This window comes from Schistocerca nitens, chromosome 6, assembly GCF_023898315.1.
Source record: "Schistocerca nitens isolate TAMUIC-IGC-003100 chromosome 6, iqSchNite1.1, whole genome shotgun sequence".
Lineage (NCBI taxonomy): Eukaryota > Metazoa > Arthropoda > Insecta > Orthoptera > Acrididae > Schistocerca > Schistocerca nitens.
Genome location: NC_064619.1, coordinates 153,301,232 through 153,321,585, shown reverse-complemented (window position 1 = coordinate 153,321,585; position 20,354 = coordinate 153,301,232). Strand labels below are relative to the sequence as shown.

The window sequence follows — 20,354 nt, the reverse complement described above, 5'->3', positions numbered from 1 at the left end:
TATCAGCATAGATCAAAAGAGATGCCTCTCATAGGTGAGTGTATTAAAATCCTAATACGAGATGGATAAGGATGCTTCGCAACTTTAAACTAAAGAATAAAATAAACAACAGGTTTTAATTAAAAAAACTAAAATATGAAATGAACACAATAAGAGAGCACCCCAGAGAGCACCCCAGAGAGCACCCCAGAGAGCACCCCAGAGAGCACCCCAGAGAGCACCCCAGAGAGCACCCCAGAGAGCACCCCAGAGAGCACCCCAGAGAGCACCCCAGAGAGCACCCCAGAGAGCACCCCAGAGAGCACCCCAGAGAGCACCCCAGAGAGCACCCCAGAGAGCACCCCAGAGAGCACCCCAGAGAGCACCCCAGAGAGCACCCCAGAGAGCACCCCAGAGAGCACCCCAGAGAGCACCCCAGAGAGCACCCCAGAGAGCACCCCAGAGAGCACCCCAGAGAGCACCCCAGAGAGCACCCCAGAGAGCACCCCAGAGAGCACCCCAGAGAGCACCCCAGAGAGCACCCCAGAGAGCACCCCAGAGAGCACCCCAGAGAGCACCCCAGAGAGCACCCCAGAGAGCACCCCAGAGAGCACCCCAGAGAGCACCCCAGAGAGCACCCCAGAGAGCACCCCAGAGAGCACCCCAGAGAGCACCCCAGAGAGCACCCCAGAGAGCACCCCAGAGAGCACCCCAGAGAGCACCCCAGAGAGCACCCCAGAGAGCACCCCAGAGAGCACCCCAGAGAGCACCCCAGAGAGCACCCCAGAGAGCACCCCAGAGAGCACCCCAGAGAGCACCCCAGAGAGCACCCCAGAGAGCACCCCAGAGAGCACCCCAGAGAGCACCCCAGAGAGCACCCCAGAGAGCACCCCAGAGAGCACCCCAGAGAGCACCCCAGAGAGCACCCCAGAGAGCACCCCAGAGAGCACCCCAGAGAGCACCCCAGAGAGCACCCCAGAGAGCACCCCAGAGAGCACCCCAGAGAGCACCCCAGAGAGCACCCCAGAGAGCACCCCAGAGAGCACCCCAGAGAGCACCCCAGAGAGCACCCCAGAGAGCACCCCAGAGAGCACCCCAGAGAGCACCCCAGAGAGCACCCCAGAGAGCACCCCAGAGAGCACCCCAGAGAGCACCCCAGAGAGCACCCCAGAGAGCACCCCAGAGAGCACCCCAGAGAGCACCCCAGAGAGCACCCCAGAGAGCACCCCAGAGAGCACCCCAGAGAGCACCCCAGAGAGCACCCCAGAGAGCACCCCAGAGAGCACCCCAGAGAGCACCCCAGAGAGCACCCCAGAGAGCACCCCAGAGAGCACCCCAGAGAGCACCCCAGAGAGCACCCCAGAGAGCACCCCAGAGAGCACCCCAGAGAGCACCCCAGAGAGCACCCCAGAGAGCACCCCAGAGAGCACCCCAGAGAGCACCCCAGAGAGCACCCCAGAGAGCACCCCAGAGAGCACCCCAGAGAGCACCCCAGAGAGCACCCCAGAGAGCACCCCAGAGAGCACCCCAGAGAGCACCCCAGAGAGCACCCCAGAGAGCACCCCAGAGAGCACCCCAGAGAGCACCCCAGAGAGCACCCCAGAGAGCACCCCAGAGAGCACCCCAGAGAGCACCCCAGAGAGCACCCCAGAGAGCACCCCAGAGAGCACCCCAGAGAGCACCCCAGAGAGCACCCCAGAGAGCACCCCAGAGAGCACCCCAGAGAGCACCCCAGAGAGCACCCCAGAGAGCACCCCAGAGAGCACCCCAGAGAGCACCCCAGAGAGCACCCCAGAGAGCACCCCAGAGAGCACCCCAGAGAGCACCCCAGAGAGCACCCCAGAGAGCACCCCAGAGAGCACCCCAGAGAGCACCCCAGAGAGCACCCCAGAGAGCACCCCAGAGAGCACCCCAGAGAGCACCCCAGAGAGCACCCCAGAGAGCACCCCAGAGAGCACCCCAGAGAGCACCCCAGAGAGCACCCCAGAGAGCACCCCAGAGAGCACCCCAGAGAGCACCCCAGAGAGCACCCCAGAGAGCACCCCAGAGAGCACCCCAGAGAGCACCCCAGAGAGCACCCCAGAGAGCACCCCAGAGAGCACCCCAGAGAGCACCCCAGAGAGCACCCCAAAGAGCACCCCAGAGAGCACCCCAGAGAGCACCCCAGAGAGCACCCCAGAGAGCACCCCAGAGAGCACCCCAGAGAGCACCCCAGAGAGCTAAGACACTAAGAAGAATCGCTTCTCGGCTTTTGGCAAGATCAATGTGTAGCAGTGCCATGCAAGAATATAGCAGTCTCTATAACATAACCAACTAAAAAGTACCAAAGCATTCACAACAAAGTGCCAGAGTTTGAAGCACTCAACAAATGGAGTGAAGCTCACATAATACTAGGTACAGAAATCTGGTTTAAACCTGAAATTGATAGTGAGATTTTTGAGGAAAATTTAAATGTATATTGAAAGGATAGGCAAATGGGAAACAGAGGTGGTGTATTTGTTGCAGTAGACAAGAAACTCAAATCTACAAAGGTAGGAATTGAAGTTGCAAGTGAGATTGTTTGAGCAAGACTCAATATCACGTGTGGACATAAAATGATAATTCGATCCTATCTCACACCAGACTCATCTCCTGATGTAACAGAAAACCTTAGTTAACCTGCACATAGGTTCCCCAATCACACTGTAATCATCAGTGGATACTTAAATTATCCAACAGTTAGTTGGAAAAATTACAGGGCAACAAATAGACCTGACCTCTTTTAGGATGTCCACATCAAAACTGGTACCAGTGACCATGACATGGTTGTGGCAGCAATGATTACCAAAGTAAAAGGACAACTAAAACAACAGAAATATATATGTTCAGTAAAGCAGATAAAAGAATGAATGGTATCATATGCCAATGAGGAACTTTAAACGTTCAGCACAGAGCAGGAACATGTAGAGGAACTATGGCTAAAATTTAGAAGAATAACTGATCATGCACTGGAAAGATGTACCCAGTAGAACAGTTCATAATGAGAGGGATCCTCCATTGTATACAGCCACTGTAAAGAAACTTCTAAAAGAAACAGACTACTGCATAATAGGTGTAAACAAAGCATAAGACTATAGACAGACAGATGCTGAATGAAATGTGATTAGCTGTGAAGAGAGCAATATGTGATGTCTCCAATGACTACCACATCAGAATATTGTGAAATGGTACTTCACAAAATCCAAATAAATTTTGGTTGTACATAAAGGCTGTTGGTGGCACCAAAGTATGTGTACAGTGCCTAACAAATGAGACAGGAACTGAAACAGAGTAGCAAAGCAAAAACTGAAATGCTTAAACCCATTTTCAAATATTCCTTTGCTAAGGAAAATTCATGAGAACTGACTCAGTTTAACCTTCATACCATTTAAAACATGAATGAAGTAAGTTAAGTATTAGTGTCAGAGGTGTTGAGAAGCAGCTGAAATCATTGAAATTGTACAAAGCTCCATGAACAGCTGGAATCCCTGTCAGATTCTATACTGAATTTCCAGATGAGTTTGCCCATCTTTTAACTATAATCTAGCACAGATCCCTTGAGCAAAGAACAGTGCACAGGTCTTGGAGGAAAAAGCACAGGTCACACCTGTCTGCAAGCAGGTGGTAGAAGCAATTCATAAGAAAAAGTCATGTGGAACCCAACTCGCACTTTTCTCATGTGACATACTGAAAGCTTTGTATCAAAGCATTCAGGTAAATGTTTTATTTCTTGATGTCTCTGAAGCATTTGACTCAATACCAGACCTAAACTTATTGTTGAAAGCATGATCATACAAGGGTACCAAGTGAACTTTGTGACGTGATTGTGGACTTTTGGTAGCGAAGACACAACATGTTATCTCTGATGGAGAGTCATTGTCAGATGTAGAACTAACTCTTGGCATGCTCCAGTGAAGTGTGTTGGGATCCTTGCTGTTCATGTTTAATATTGATGACCTTGCAAACAATATTAATAGTAACCTCAGAGTTTTTGCAGATGTTGCAGTTATCTATAATGACATACTATCTGAAAGAAACTGCATTAATATTCTGTCAGATCTTGATAAGATTTGAAAGTGGTGCAGAGAATGGCAACTTGCTTTAAATGTTCCCGAAATGTGAGAATTTTGCACTTCACAAAATCAAAAAACATACTATCCTATGACTTAAGTAGGAATGAGTCACTGTTGGAATCTGCCAACTTGTACCAATACCCAGGGGCAACACTTTGTAGGAATGTTAATTGGAATGATTATGTAAGGGCAGTTGTGGGTAAAGCAGGTGGTAGACTTTAGTTCATTGGTAGAATACTGGGGAAGTGCAATTGGTCTACAAAGGAGATTGCTTAGAAATCACTCATGTGAATGGTTCTAGAATACTGCTGAAGCATGTGGGACACATACCAAATAGAACTAAAAGGAGATGTTTGATGTATACAGAGACTCGCACAAATGGTCACAGGTTTGTTTAATCTGGGGGAGATTGTCAACAGAGATACTTAAGGAACTGAACTGGAAGACTCTTTAGGGTAGAAGTAAACTATCCCAAGAAGGTCTACTCAGAGTTTCATGAACTGGCTTTAAATTATGACTCTAGGAATACACTGCAACACCCTATGTATTGCTCACAAAGGGATTGTGATGATAACATTATAAAAATTTTTGCATACACAGATGCATTCAAACAATCATTCTTCTCACTCCAAATGTGAACGGAACAGGAAGAAGAAACCCTAATAACTGGTACAATCTGATGCACCCCCTGCCATGCACCTACAGTGGTACACAGAATATGCATGTAGATGCAGATAATACTAATTGTGCTCATGAGTATTGCTGAAGTGAGTGAAAGTAGCCTGACACCAAACACTCAAGCCAACCATTCACTTAAGAACTACACCAACCAGAGCAATTTAACTTACGCTTATCTCTGAAGTATCCTAAAATTGCGCTTTAAAATTTTGCTAGCTTGATGTTTAATTGAACATTTACATCAGGTAGTATGGATTAAACCTTAGATTATGTAACTGAAGGCCATTTGTCACAAAATAATCACAGATTTTCCTACTGTGAAAAGTGAGATATCTATTGACTTTCATTTTAACAATTTGTTTACTTTAGTTCAGTTAAAAATAATAATGTACCTTTTCCGTATCCTTGTTGTTCTTGGGAAATTAAGTTCATAGCATAGAGTAGGTGCTAATATGTAGTAATACAAATCTTTTATATTTAAATTTTCAGGATACTGAACTAGATCAGGATGAGGACTTTTGTCTTTGAAGTGAATGGTTCCATTTTTCACACCAAGCGATTCTGTAAAGATACCATTTGTTAATATTAAATATTTCCCACTGCTATTCAGTATTTTACAAGAGGCAAGCACAGTGCTACAGTAATTCAAGTTGTGAAAAAAGCTGTTTACCAAAGTTCTGGAGGGACAGAGACTGCCTTCTGAGAGTGTTTCTTTGATTTGCTCTGCTACTGCGGCACCACAAGTTCACTTGTACATATGACCACAGCTTCAAAAACAATATAGAATATAGCATACAGACAGCTGTTGCACCAACTGTGAAAAAAAGTTATTTTTATAGTAACAGTATATTCAATCACAGTATGTAGGAAACAATTTATTGTGTTGGTCAATTGTCAAGTAAAATTATAACTTTAATCCCTTAAGAAAATCATTTGGGCTACAATAGTGTACTTCCAATATGTGATCGAAAGTATCTGAACACCTCCAAAACCATACACTTTTCATATTAGGTGCATTTTGCTGCCACCTAATGCCAAGTACTCCATATCAGCGACCTCAGTAGTCATTAGACATAGTGAAAGCAGAATGGGGTGCTCCGCAGAACTCACGGACTTTGAATGTGGTCAGGTGGTTGGGTGTCACGTGAGATTTCCACACTCCTAAACATCACTAGGTCCACTGTTTCCAACATGATAGTGGAGTGGAAATGTGAAGGGACGCATAGAGCACAAAAGCATACAGGCTGACCTCGTCTGTTGACTGACAGAGACCGCTAACAGTTGAAGAGGGTCGTAATGTGTAATAAGCAGACAGCTATCCAGACCATCACACAGGAATTCCAAACTGTATCAGGATCCACTGCAAGTACTATGACAGTTAGGCGGAAGGTCAGAAAACTTTGATTTCATGGCTGCTCATAAGCCACACATCATGCTGGTAAATGCCAAACGGCACCTCGCTTGGTGTAAGAAGCATTGAACAGTGAGAAAACTGTGTGGAGTGATGAATCACGGTACACAATGTGGCGATCTGATGGCAGGGTGTGGGTACGGCAAATGCCCGGTGAATGTCACCTGCCAGCATGAGTAGTGCCAACAGTAAAATTCAGAGGCAGAAGTATTATGATGTGCTCAAGTTTTTCATGCAGGGGGGGCTTAACCCCTTGTTTTGCATTACACTATCACAGCACAGGCCTATATTGATGTTTTAGGCACCTTCTTACTTCCCATTGTTGAAGAGCATTTCAGGGATGGCAATTGCATCTTTCAACACAATGGAGCACCTGTTCATAATGCACAGCCTAAGGTGGAATGGTTACATGGCAATAATGTCCCTGTAATGGACTGGCCTGCACAGAGTCCTGACCTGAATCCTACAGAACACCTCCGGGATGTTTTGGAACACTGACTTTGTGCCAGGCCCCACCGACCAACATCGATACCTCTCCCGAGTGCAACACTCCATGAAGAACAGGCTGCCATTCCCAAAGAAACAGTCCAACACATGACTGAACATATGCCTGTGAGAGTGGAAGCTGTCATCAAGGATAAGGGTGGGCCAACACCATATTGAATTCCAGTATTACCGATAGAGGGTGCCACGAACTTTTAAGTAATTTTCAGCCAGGTGTCTGGATACTTTTGACCACGTAGTGTATATATTAAGTCTTAACAAAGAAGTAAAATAACATGAAAGACTTACCTAAGCTAAATGCTCCTGATTTAACATTGATTGTTACCATAGGAATCAGCACCAACACCACAAGGTTGACCACATGTATGAACATCCCAAAAGCGTTTGGAATAATTTCCTTCAAAAAAAAATAAATTACAATAATTATTTACTGCAGATTACATCAGTTATATTTTTATGCCTTCTAAATTTATAGAGTAGTACCTTAATGCTTTAAGTATTACTTAGTTCTGGATTGTGAACATGAGCATCTGAAAAATCAGCAATTGTCCCTAATGGTGAACAAGGGAAAATCCAACATTTATGGACAGAGTATTTTCTTTTTAGTGATGTCAGCTGTTTTTAAACTTAACAGTAGGTCAGTTTGTAACCAATTAGCATTTTTAATTAGTTTTCCTCAATAAGATGCACCATCCCAGAAATGAGCCTCACAAATAACCTACAAAACTGATTCTGTTTTTCTCTTCCATGGTACACGCAACTAACAGTACCTTCTACTTAGGCAATAAATGGAACTCATCATACCCATTCTGTATTGCAAAAAAAAAAAAGTGAGTAATATTCAGTACAGAAAACTGAATGTCAACTAATTTGCAAAGTCTCAAAGTCTAACATGATAACAAAACATAATAATTCACAAAGTTTGTATTTTTTCAGTGTTGCAGTGAGGTTCTCAAAGGCAGATGCAACAGCAGCTAAAATAATGGAGTCTGCAAGATGTACATGTCACCCACCAGATCAAGACATCAGACAGTATCATTAACAGTCATCAGGCCTGAATGAAGTGACTGTTGTTAAGGAATCACTAATTTGTCCAAAAGTTTCTGTAACTTGCTAAAAAATTAGTCACCATCTGAAGTACTTCAGAATAGCAAAGAAAATTAACAATGGAGATATAAAATACAGGTCCATAACATCCATCATCTAAAAGTTAAGTCAGTTAAAAAAAAGAAAAAAATTCTAATTTAATGAAACCTTCACAATGAGCAACAGCTTGATTAACAAAGTGACATTTGTATGCAACCAACAAATACCGAGTTCATATTCCTTTCACTTTATGAGCATTTTTAGATTACTGTCATATGCATGTATGAAGTATCTTTTATGGTGCAGCACAGTGCATAGAGTTTTTGAAACTTTGCAGCGTTAAGGCAGTTATTTGAACTGGAACTCAAACTGAGACCTTTGTGTTTTGTGAGAAATATTCTTGCTGACTAAGCTATCTAGCCACCCAGCATTACCCTATCTTTAGCATCAAGTCAATTAGTACACTTATCATTCATTCCTAAATCTACTGAAGCTCTCCTGTATACATTACTCATTTAAGGAGGAAGAATTTTAAATAAAACACCTATCCATCCAAACACATTAACCTTCACTATCTGATCAGAAGTATTTGGACAGCAATTGGCAAACAATGTGGGGTGTGTCCACCCTACCCCTGTATGACAACTTGAATTCTACTGGGGAATGTCAGTCATGTGTCCAGGTCTGGAGGAATGGCAGCAATTTCTTACTCATGATCCAAAACCAGAGAAGGTAGTGTTGTTTGACACTGGGATCAATACCACAGTTGGTATTCAAAGACACCCCAAAAGAGTGTTCCACTGGATACAGGTCAAGACTCTGGGCTGGCCAGATCATTTCAGTAATGTTGTTGTCCACAAACCACTGCCTTACAGATGCTGCTTTATGATAGGGTGCATTGTCATCCTGATACAATCTCTCATGTCCTAGCTGTCTCCTAACTGTTTTCTTACTGTACATAGTACACAGTGATGTAAAATATGTTCATATTCTTTAGCATTTAGCATTCTTTTAAGAGCAATAAGAATACCACACACTAACCATGAAGAAAACACACATACTGTAACATTATCTTGCCCGTACTTCACTGTTGGCACTATTTATGTAGGCAGGTAATGTTCTCCAGACAGCCAACAAACCTAGGCCCTTCCATCACACTGCCAGAACACATACTATTATTTATCATTAGAATTCACTTATTTACAGCCATCCACTGTCCAGCAGCATCACTCCTTACAAACCCAAAGAGTCACTGGCTTTTTTTTGTTTTTTTTTTTTTTTTTTTTTTTTGCAACTTTTTACAATCACCCTCAGCTATGCTATGTGACCTGTCTGCAAGTACAGCTCAAGAGAGCAACAATGTGATATCAATTTGGAAAAAGATATGCCTTCCACAGTTTCAGAAGGAAGATCAGGGTAGCCTCAACCCATGGGCTAGGGAAGAGTGTATCCTTATTTGCTTATGGCAACTATCACAAAAGCATTTCAAATGCAATTATGTTACTGGTTTCAGGCAGCCAGTGATCATCACTAGACTATTTAAAAGCCCATGCTGCAACCAGTGACATAAGGTTACCACTGCACTTTCATAAATATACATAATGTTTTTGTGGTTGTTATAAAGAAATGGAAGAAGATAATTGTTCAGTTCCATTTTAAATAGAAAGACAACTTTTATGTCTCAGTGATGTGTTATAAGATGGTGAAATGGTAACAGTGGATTTTAAAAAATTGCTGTGCCCACCATCGATGGGCTACAGTAGAAAATGATTTCCTTGAATTCAAATACTGCAAGCTTTCTGGACACAAGAACTTGGTATGTTTGTTAAGTACTATGGGCACTTCTCTAAATTTGTGGATGTATTGATATTTTTATGTATTTGGTATTATATTGTGAACCAAGCAGATGGTCAGACAGTAAGATTTTGATTGGATAAATAACAGGGTTACACAACCAAAGGAAATCTAAACACAGTCCTGAGCTGGAAGATTAAAAGAATGAATGGCAATGAGACCCACCTGTCAGGTGAGAGGTTGTCTGTTGCGAATTAGTTTGGAGATTGTGAGAGCCATGGTTCTGGATGATCAAACTTTTGCACTAAAATTGTGCTTTGGAAGTTGACAAATAGTACAATTTGCAATTTATATCACAGTCGAAGTTTGTCATCCACAATGGATATACTGAAAATAGTACAATGCCTACAGTTAAGAAGTGGCCAAACAAAGTACAAGCCTGTGTAAATTCAGTACCACTGGAACAACATTGTTACCAAACAAGTGTTATGATAAAAAGATAGTGTGTCAGTAGCACCAACTAAATGCCACTACAAACAGGCACTGGCTTGTAAGCAGTCAATGTCTAATGAAGTGTTAGTATGAACAGCAAGTAACTGTACTATGAATATCCTATTGAAAACTGCTTACATTTTCTAAGGTATCAATCTCAAATTATCCAATGTCCAGTGTGAAATTACACCTTACTGTAAAACAAGAAAATACCACACTAAAAGGGTGAATTTTCTAGTGTGATAAAATATCAGAACTTAGCTAAACATGAAGAGGAGCCATCTTAAGATGATTAAAGAGCTCCACTTCAGTACATACCATATTGTGAAGCACTATTGCTCCAATAAATAAACTGCGCAGTTTAACTTAACACCACATGAATAAGGAAAAAATGAGTGTTACCAATACCTGACACTTCTTAAGATCCATAGCTTTGTGACTCTTCCACTTTTGCACCATAAGAGGAAAAGATATGCAAAGGAAACAAAAATTAGTTTTGTTGACTTCGAGCTAATCCGAGATTATGGAATTCAAACAAAATAAGAAAGTATGAGATATAAAACTTATTATGAAATGTTTAAGCCATTCCAAACTCTAGACCAGGAGAAATTTAAGTTATGAGAAAGGATTCAACATCTGTAATTCACTGATAACCTATCTTAATTCCAGATCACAAATGGCTAAGTGCTATTCGTAATTTATAGACTAACGAGGGAAGCTCAAAATGAAATAATAGATTGCAAATTTCTCTGAAGAAATAAAAGGAAAGATGAACAAAGCATTTATTAACTTTATTAGTACTGCCTGCATATTTTTGTGGCTTATCCTTCGTGATACTTATTTACTGATATTGCCCGGCAGCCAGCAATATTTATTTTCATATAGTCAATCTCTTTAGATTCAGCGCGCGCGTGCGCCCACACACACACACACACACACACACACACACACACACACACACAAAATCACAGCAAAACTTGCATTTCTTTTAAATGTGTGTGCTAGCCCGGCTCCATTTGTTGTTTCTTAACCCATAGTAACTAGAAGCCCATCTACTGTTATATTTATAAATATTTTTGCTGCAAAGTTACACTAAAAATGCAATCAAAATTGCAGAATATACTTACAACAGAAAGTGACTTCTCTACCAAAAGGCAGACAACAACAGGTACAACAGAATCTAAACAGAAGAAACATAAATGACTAATTACATCAACAAAGCATCACTTAATTAAGTGTAACTCTTAAATTTAATATTGGGAAATTTTTATTAAAATAGGAAGCTTAACATAATTATCTTACTAGTCACTAGGGTGAACATTTACTTTTTGCTATTATATATGCATAACAACAGAAGTCAGTTCCAAACTAACTGAAAAATAAGGTGGAGTAGGAAGAAGATTTATTTACTCAGTTGGAATGTTTTTAGTAAGTGATCAACAAATGTAAAAGAGGAAATTAAAATCTCTAAAAATAAAAATCTTAATTTGAAGTATGTCTTATCAGCCTGTTTAGAAAATTAAGTTTGAAAACTTTATTTAGTCTACGTTGAATCATCTTAAGCTTCCGATGTGTTGACAATGGAAATTTTACAGTAAGTATCTCTTTCAGTTTTGATTTATGATAGTTAAGCAAGCCACTGAAGTGGCATGGCAGAGGGGTACATCCCACTGCACCACCTATTAAAGCTTTCTCCCATTCCATTTACATATGAATCACAGGAAGAATTATTGTTTAAATGTATGTGTGTGTGTGTGTGTGTGTGTGTGTGTGTGTGTGTGTGTGTGTGTGTGCGCGCGCGCTTTAAATACTCAGTCTTGACTTTACATTCCCTATGAGAGCAATATGTAGGGAAATCTTAATATATTTTTAGAATCATCACCTGAAGTTGGTTCTAGAAGCAAGTTTTCACAGGATAGTTTGCACCTATCTTTAAGCATCTTCCAGTTCATTTCTTTCGGTATATTTGTGGCACTTGCATGCACACAGGTTGAACAAACCTGTGACCATTCATGTTGCCCTCATTTGTTTCCATTCAATATCCCCTGTTAATCCTACTTGACGTAGGTCTCTCACATTTGAGTGTTGTTCTAGGATGGGTTGTATGACTATTCTGTGTGCAGTCTCCTTTATAGACTGATTGCATTTTCATAGTATTCTGCCAAAATGAACCACAGTTTGCCACCTGCTTTCCCTATGGCTAATCCTATGTGATCATTTTATATCCCTACAAATCTCTACACCCGGGTATTTGTACAATTTTCATGATTCCAACTGTGAATGACTGCTATTATAATTGTAGGATGCTTTTTCCATATTCATTTTGTGAAATGCACAATTTTACATTTCTAAACATTTCAAGCAGTTGCCAATTTTTGTACCACTTATAAATCTTATGAAGATTTGACTGAATCCTTACATATCTTCCATCAAACAGTACTTAATTATAAATAACAGCATCTTCTGTGAGAAGTCTGATGTTGCTATTAATATTTTTGCAAGGTTATTAGTACACTACATGGATAGCAAGAGTGCCAATAGAGTTCCCTGGGGTATATACACAGTTACTTTTAGATCTCTCAATAGTTCTCCATCCAAGATGACACACTGCATACTCCCTATGAAAAAAAATCCTCAGTCCAGTCACAAATTTTACTTGATACCCTTATGATTCTTTTGATAATTAGTATTAATGTGATGTCAAGTCAAATGTTTTTTTGGAAATCAATGAATACTGCAACTGCTTGACTGTCTTGATCCATGGATTTCAGTGTCTCATGTGTGAGGAAAGTGCAAGTTGGGATTCACATGATCCCTGTTTTTGGAATCCATGCTTGTTGGCATGGAGGGGGTCATTCTGTTCAAGATATTCCATTGCATTTGAGGTAAGCATATGTTCCAAGTTTCTACAGCAATTGGTTGTTGAGGATGCTGGATGGCAGTTTTGCAAGTAAATCATTCCTCTATTCTTTTAGAGAGGTGTGACCTGTGCTTTCTTCCAACTAATGGGCACAGTTTTTGTCTAGGGGATCTATCACAAATTATAGTTAACAGAGTGGCTGATTCAGTTGCAAATTTCCACTTTTTTTGAATGCCACTGAAACTAATATCTGTTTCATTCTTCTTTTCAGCAGTGCAAAGAAAAACTGGGGCAGTACTTCTTGGTTTTCCTGTGTGAAAGGACATTTGAAAATGGAATAAAACTTTCCTGCTTTTGCTTTGCTACCCTCAATTTTAGTTCCTGGCTTGTCCATGAGTGACTGGACACCACTTTGATCAGTAACCAGTATGTTGGGCAGTATCTGCAAATGTCTAAATGGAGAAAGTGTAAGGAAATGAGTTACACCCATTGCATGGGCATACTCCACCTTGAGCTAGGTTGAAGTCTAGTAAGAGCTTTTTATAGTTGACACTAAATACATCATCCAAGAAAGCTAGAGAAAGACTGGGCAGGTAAAAGATGTCATCTTCAAGCAGAGGTAAAGACAGCACACTGCTTGCCATGTGGACTACTTGGACTGCAACACATTGAGACTGCGGCAACATTATGCAGAATGAGTGCTCACAGAAGAGATTTGCAGAATGACTGATGCAAACCCCACCATGTCATGATTTGGACACACAAATCCAGCTTTGTGGCTTCCACTGGTGGAGACCATTTTTTTATAGTCTGTAGTTTCGGCAGATGCTACCGAGTTTGCACTAGCAGTAAGGCAAGTAGATCACCAATGCACTACGGAAGTGCAAGATATAATTACCACACGACCAGAGGCTAATTTCTATTACTGGCTTAAAGCAGAATTGATTTGGTGAGTTTCAGCATTGCAGGAAGAGTGAATCTGTAAATTCCTCACTTGGGAAGATATTGGAAATAAGGCATTCACAATATTTGTGGCACATAAGAAGCAAAGTATTCAATTGAATCTCTTTATTCGTCCATTAACAATATACATTGTATGGATGTAGTCCACTACAATATAATTTCTTATATTTAATTTGTTACAAAAACTTGGATAATAAATATAAATATTTCATATCAGTATACATAAATAATATTACTTTTCCATATTCAGATATACTTCAATGTTATAAAAACTATGTGTTTGTAAAAATTGTTTAAGATCTACCTTGAATTTATGAAATTCTTTAATTTTCTTTACTGTAAAAGCAATGCATTAAAAGAGTATTTTGGGTTGGTAGTTTACACTTTTTCGGTTAAGTGCTCCTTTGTGGATGTGTGTGTGAAAAATTCTCTCTGTTCCATGTTTAATGGTTATGAGCCAATTATTTAATATTGATAATTCCTGGTGTGTTTTCAGAAAGCAGACACATTCATAGATGTATAAGCTAGGAGGAGTCATTTTAAATTCTTTAGATATTTCCCTGCATGATACACTACAGGGAACCCCTTTCATTATTCTAATAGACCTTTTTTTTGACGTTTGAAATCTTGTTTTGCCTTACCTGTATTTCCCCAAAAGATCACACCATATCTAAGCAAACTGTTCATATAAGCATAATAGGCACACAGCAATGATTCAGTGTTGCAACATTCCCAAAGCATTCTTAGCACATAGCATCATTTGCCTAGTTCTTTACTCAAAACTTCTAGACGCTTTTCCCATCTTAAGTGCTCATCCACCCATATACCTAGGAATTTTGTGTATGGAGCTTGTGCAATAACAGTTTCCTGACTCAGCTTTTACTCTTCTTCTAGTTTTACTTTCAATACTGCTGAAATTCATCAATACTGTTTTATCCTTATTTATGATCAAAGCATTATCACTAAACCATTTTCCTGTCCATTTACTGTTCTAGAGACACACTGCTGTAGATTATCCTCAGTGTATCCTTTTATAAAAATGCTAGTGTTGTCAGCAAACATCACCATTTCTGAAACTGTCAGATGCTTTGGCAAATCGTTTATATACACCAAGAACAACAGAGGGCGTAACACAGAACCCTGGGGCACTCCGTAGCTAGGTTTTCGAAGTCTAAAAGTTACTCTTTACCTTAATGACATATGTTTACTTTCTGTTGTCTATCAGATAGACAAGACTTTAACTCTTTGAAGGCAAGTCCCCAGACCCCATAAAATTCTAATTTCGCAAGCAGTAAGACATGGCTGATTACATCAAACATTTTAGATAAATCTAAAAATATCCCACAGCTTCGTTCTTGTCCAAGGCATTTAGGACCATTTTCATGAATTGTAAGAGTGCCATTTCTGTGGATCTGTTCTTTCTAAACCCATTTTGAGCATTAGTCAGTATTTTATTTTTATTCAGAAAGTCAGCTAACCTTTCATACATTACTCTTTCAATTAGACATGGGAACCATTCTGGACAGCTTATTATGCACAATATGGAGCAGTCATTTGTCACATCCCATTAAAGAAATTATAGCATCGCAGTCTGACATATCTTTGGATGTAATAGTGGAGTTGGCAGATAAGATCCAAGATGCTATGACACTGGCTACTGTCAGCACAATCACTGCGCAGTGCGCTTGTGTGATGCAAAGTGTTTCAAGTGTAGATTACGATGCCTTGGCAGCCAAGCTAGATTTATTGATGAAGCAGTTCAGTGAACGTAACTCTACAATCTGAGCAATGACAGAAGCCTGAATCGATACTGCCAACACTTGCACAGCAGGTCACTGATGACCTTTTCAACAACCAAACCTGAGCAGCAAGATATCTGCTGGTATCACCAGAAATTTGGTGAGCAAGTGCACACATGCATAACCCCCCACAGTTACCCAAAAGGCAATGGCGTTCAGAATAGGTGCCTCCTCTGATTTCCAGTCAGTGTCTGAGTGTTTGTTAGAGATCAGTGGTCAGAAATATTTAATAGACTCTAGATCCAATTTGTCCATTTAACTATGGACTATGTTGCACAGAAAGCAACCACCAACATTATTCTCCCTGAATGCAGAATACAATTCTGTCGTGACAATGTACAGTGCTCTGTGTTTGTGACTAGACCTGGATTTATGACTAGCCTAACCTAACATCAGAACAGACTACCTCACTCATTATAATCTACTGCTGGACATGAAATACTCACGTCTACATGACAACACCACCACAGGCTTGAAAGTGTCAGGATTTTGATAAAATGCAGCTGTTGATACTGCCAAAGTAATACAGATAGTGGACGGTGAGTAAGTGGAGCTGCTGAAAGGATTTCCAGCTCTGATACAACCATGTGGAGCTCCTAAGCTAGTAAGGCATGACACTGTCCACTACATGGAGACAACTGATGGTCCCTCATGTCTCGCAGGCCACAAAATTTGGCTTCAGATCTTAAAATTGTGAAAGCAGAATTCGACAGTATGATTCGTGAAGGTGTAATGTGGCCTTCCAACAGCTGCTGGTCCTTGTCACTACATTTGGTCCCAAAAAAAGGATTGTGCATGGTGACCTTGTGGTAACTACAGAGCCCTGAATGCCTGAACAATACAAGACAGATACCCAGTACCATTGTTACTGGAAGATAACTAAATGTTGAGTGGTGCACTTATTTTTAGCATCCTGGACTGTGCAAAAGCATACTCACAGATCTCTGTAGCCGACTGATACATTCCCAAGACAGCAATAATCATTCCGTTTGGCCTATTAGAGAGCAGATTTATTACATTTGGACTTTGAAATGCTGCTCAAACCTGGCAATGCTTCATTGACTCATTGCTAAAACGCACAACTTTTGCTACTGTTTAACCTGGATGATATTTTAGTTTTTGGTCATTGGCAAAGCAAAGTCAGCAGCAATTAACAGAAGTGTTTCAGCAGTTGGAACACTATGGCACTGTCCTGAACTCTGCCAAATTTGTCTTTGGCCAGCCCCAACTGGATTTATTGGGGCACAAGATAACAGCAGCAGGACCTCTACCACTGCCTTATAAGTGAAAGCCATCTTACAGGTTTCATGCCCAAATACAACTGAGGAATTGCATTGACTTAAATTTTTATCGCCATCATGTGCCACACACTGTAGAGTTACAGAAACCATTAACTGCAGTGCTCACCAGCCCAAAGAACCCACCTATAACATTGACTGATAGTATTTTTGTGGCATTTCATGTGGTCAAAAAGAGCATTGAAGATGCCGCACTACTGATGCACCCTGAGCCTGCTGCACCTTTGACACTAGTGGTAGACACTAGCCAGATGGCAATCAGTGCAATGTTGGAACAACAAAGTAGTGACAAACGCAACCACTCATTTTTCTGAAACAACCTATCAACTTCACAAAAGCTGTGGAGCACTTATGACAGAGAACTTCTGGCCATATATGAGTTTGTTGTCAGTAACCATAATGCCTTAATAAATGAGAATATACTAAGTGATTCAGACATCTGTACCCTAAAAATTGTAGGCTCATCTATGGAATATTTCCATTGTCAGTAAAGAGATTGGTGTGTGCTTTACTTCATCTTTGTACACACAGAGTTTCTGGCAATGAAGATATGACACCACCACCACCACCACCACCACCACCACCACCACCACCACCACCACCACCACCACCACATAAGCTATAATTTTTCTTCTTGAATGTGACAGTTCACTTTTTCAGCACACCATGCACATTGTTTACGTATTAAACTTGGAAATTTGAGCTCTAAGTACAAAATGGAAACAGAATGAGGAAAGTTAGTACATAAAATGAAATGTCATCTGGATAGGGACTCCCATCATGTAGACAGGTCACCTGGTGCAAGACTTTTTAGTTGACACCATTGAGGCAACTTGTGTGTTGTTGAGGATGATACAATATATAATCATGACAACACAACACCCAGTCTCCGTGCATAGAAAATTCCCGACCCAGCCGGGAATCCAACTCTGTGTCCTTGCAAGGCATTCTGCAACACTGACCACTTAGTTATCAAGGTGGACAGATAGTAGATGAAGCTGTATGTGGGCCTTCTTACTAAAATTTCACAATGCATAAGACTGACATTAATATTTGCTTTCCTCTACTGTTCATTAATATTGCTTCCTAACTGATTTGTTTCTTTGGTCACCAAGTGCGTTTTTTCTTTTTACCAGGAATCATGAAATTATTCATGAAAGATGATTATTATAATTATAACAACTTACACATCAAGAGCACAACAGATGGATGTTCTGCTGTCCCCTCTTGTTGTCCGCTAAGGAATATTATCCACTGTCTCGGGTCAACGCGTATTCCATATCTGAAGAGAGAAAGAGAAGAACAAGAAACTTTTCATACATGATGTTTATGTTCCATATAATACAACCACTTATTCTGATGCTTAATGAAAGTGAGCAAAATATAAAAAAATGTAATGCACATTGCCTTTAAAGTGAAGTTCCAGCAATCCTATGGAAGTAAAGGGTGCATAAAATGTAGACCTTTTTTTCTGATAATTTAGTTCATAGTTATCAGAATCAACATAAAACCAACACAAACAACAGTATACAAGCCAATGTTACAAGCAGAAAATGAAGATGTAGATAAAGTATATAATGTTATTGAACAGGCAATTCAGTATGTGAAGGAAGATGAAAATTTAATACTCACAAATGACTGTAATGCAGTAGTAGGATAAGAACTAGTAAAGAGAATTACAAGAGAATTTAGACTGCAGTAAGAATGAAAGAAGATAAGAGTAATTGAATTCTGCAATAAACTTTAGCTATTAATAGCAAATACATTATTCATAAATCAGAAAGGAGTTGGTATAGTTGGAAAATAGCCAGTAACATGGTATAATTCCAACAGGATTACATCAAGGTTGGATGGAGTCTGAATTGAAATATTGAATTGTGGGGTATACCCAGGGGCAGATACATACTCAAATCACAATTTAATAGTGATGAAGAGAGGCTGGAGTATAAGAGAACTGTCTGCAAGAACCAATGTGGAAAGAAGTGGTGTGCTGAAATACCAAGAGATAATGATAGGCATTTGGAGTTCTCCAAGGCTATAGATACTGCAATAATGACCAATACAGTTCAGTGGAAGAGGAATGGACATATCTAAAAAAGGCCAATCACAAAAGCTGGACAAACATAGGAACTAGGCAAGCACCTGCTACGAAACTTTTGGCAATACTTAAACTGATTAGTGAAAGAAGGAAACACAAATATTCAGGGAAAGACAAGGATACAGCAATATAAATAAAACTAGAATGGAGTAAATGTGTAGTGCAAGGAAGTGAAGATAGAATGGCTGTTAGGGAAACGTGAAGAAATTAAAAAAAAAAAAAAAAGGTCATATGAAGGTGTTAGCATGAGAAAAGTGAACACATTCAGTGAAATCAAAAGCATGGGGGACAATATTAAGTATGGAGTGGGAATTCCACTAGAAGAGAAAGCAGATATCTGGAAAGATTACATTGAGGGCCTCTACAAGGATGAGGAATGATGATGTGATGAAAGAAGAAATGGGAGTTGATATGCAAGACATAGGGACACAAGTATTGACGTCAGAATTCAACACAGATTAGGAAGACTTGGGATCAAATGAAGCAGACGTGATAGATAATATTCCTTTGGAATTTCTAAAATCAATGAGGGAAATGCCAACCAAACTAGTTTGGCTCTAAGAAAAGTAAAAGCACACAAGAGGCAGTTCTGACTCTGCAGTTCATACTGGAAGCAAGATTTAAGAAAAATCAACACACTTTCAGAAGATTTTTTAATGTAAAAAATTTATTTAGAATAATAAAATGGTGCAATATGTTCAGTATTCCAAAGGAAGTAGATGTAAACTGTAGATGGTAATGGGTATCTAAAATACTTAGAAGAACCAAAGTGGAATGGTATGACTAAGACCAAGAACACAGTGCTTGGATTAAAAAGGGCCCTCCTGCTAAATCTATACACAGGAAAAGCAATGATGGAAATAAAAGAAAGGTGCAGGAGAGATTAAAATTCTGGGTGAAAAAATGTCAATGGTAAGATTCACTGATGACACTGCTATCCTAAATTGGAGTGAAGAAGAATTACAGAATCAACTGGATTGAATGAACAATCTAAATGAGATGTAGCAGAAATGAGAATAGCAATAAACTTATCAAAATTACTTCAAATACTCATTAAAAAAAAAATGTAATTTGAGACGTAAAAATTCTACTCACTAAGTGGCAGCAAGAGAATCAGTCTTCCTTTCTCATCCCATCTGGTAAGTCTCCACTGACCTGGGATTCTAGGTAACTTTCCCAAGCTCTCCCCATTTCCAAAACCTCACCAGCCCCTTTTCTTTGCCCCTTTTCCTTCCCCTTCAACTCTTCTGGAGTGGAGTGGAGTCATTATGGATGAGTACATGCTCAAAAAAAATGGTGAA

The 20,354-nt window shown here is 40.2% G+C and overlaps 1 protein-coding gene across 1 annotated transcript in view; it reads right to left on the bottom strand.

Moving 5' to 3' along the window:
• Positions 1-20,354, bottom strand: part of LOC126262361 (diacylglycerol O-acyltransferase 1) — a 135,535-nt gene that overhangs the window by 41,762 nt on the left and 73,419 nt on the right. The window contains exons 3-7 of the mRNA XM_049958946.1: positions 18,143-18,237; positions 11,163-11,215; positions 6,952-7,060; positions 5,419-5,562; positions 5,141-5,309 (exon numbers count right to left, since the gene is read on the bottom strand). Coding sequence (XP_049814903.1) covers positions 5,141-5,309; positions 5,419-5,562; positions 6,952-7,060; positions 11,163-11,215; positions 18,143-18,237 — 570 coding nt within the window. The remainder of the gene's footprint in view (positions 1-5,140; positions 5,310-5,418; positions 5,563-6,951; positions 7,061-11,162; positions 11,216-18,142; positions 18,238-20,354) is intronic.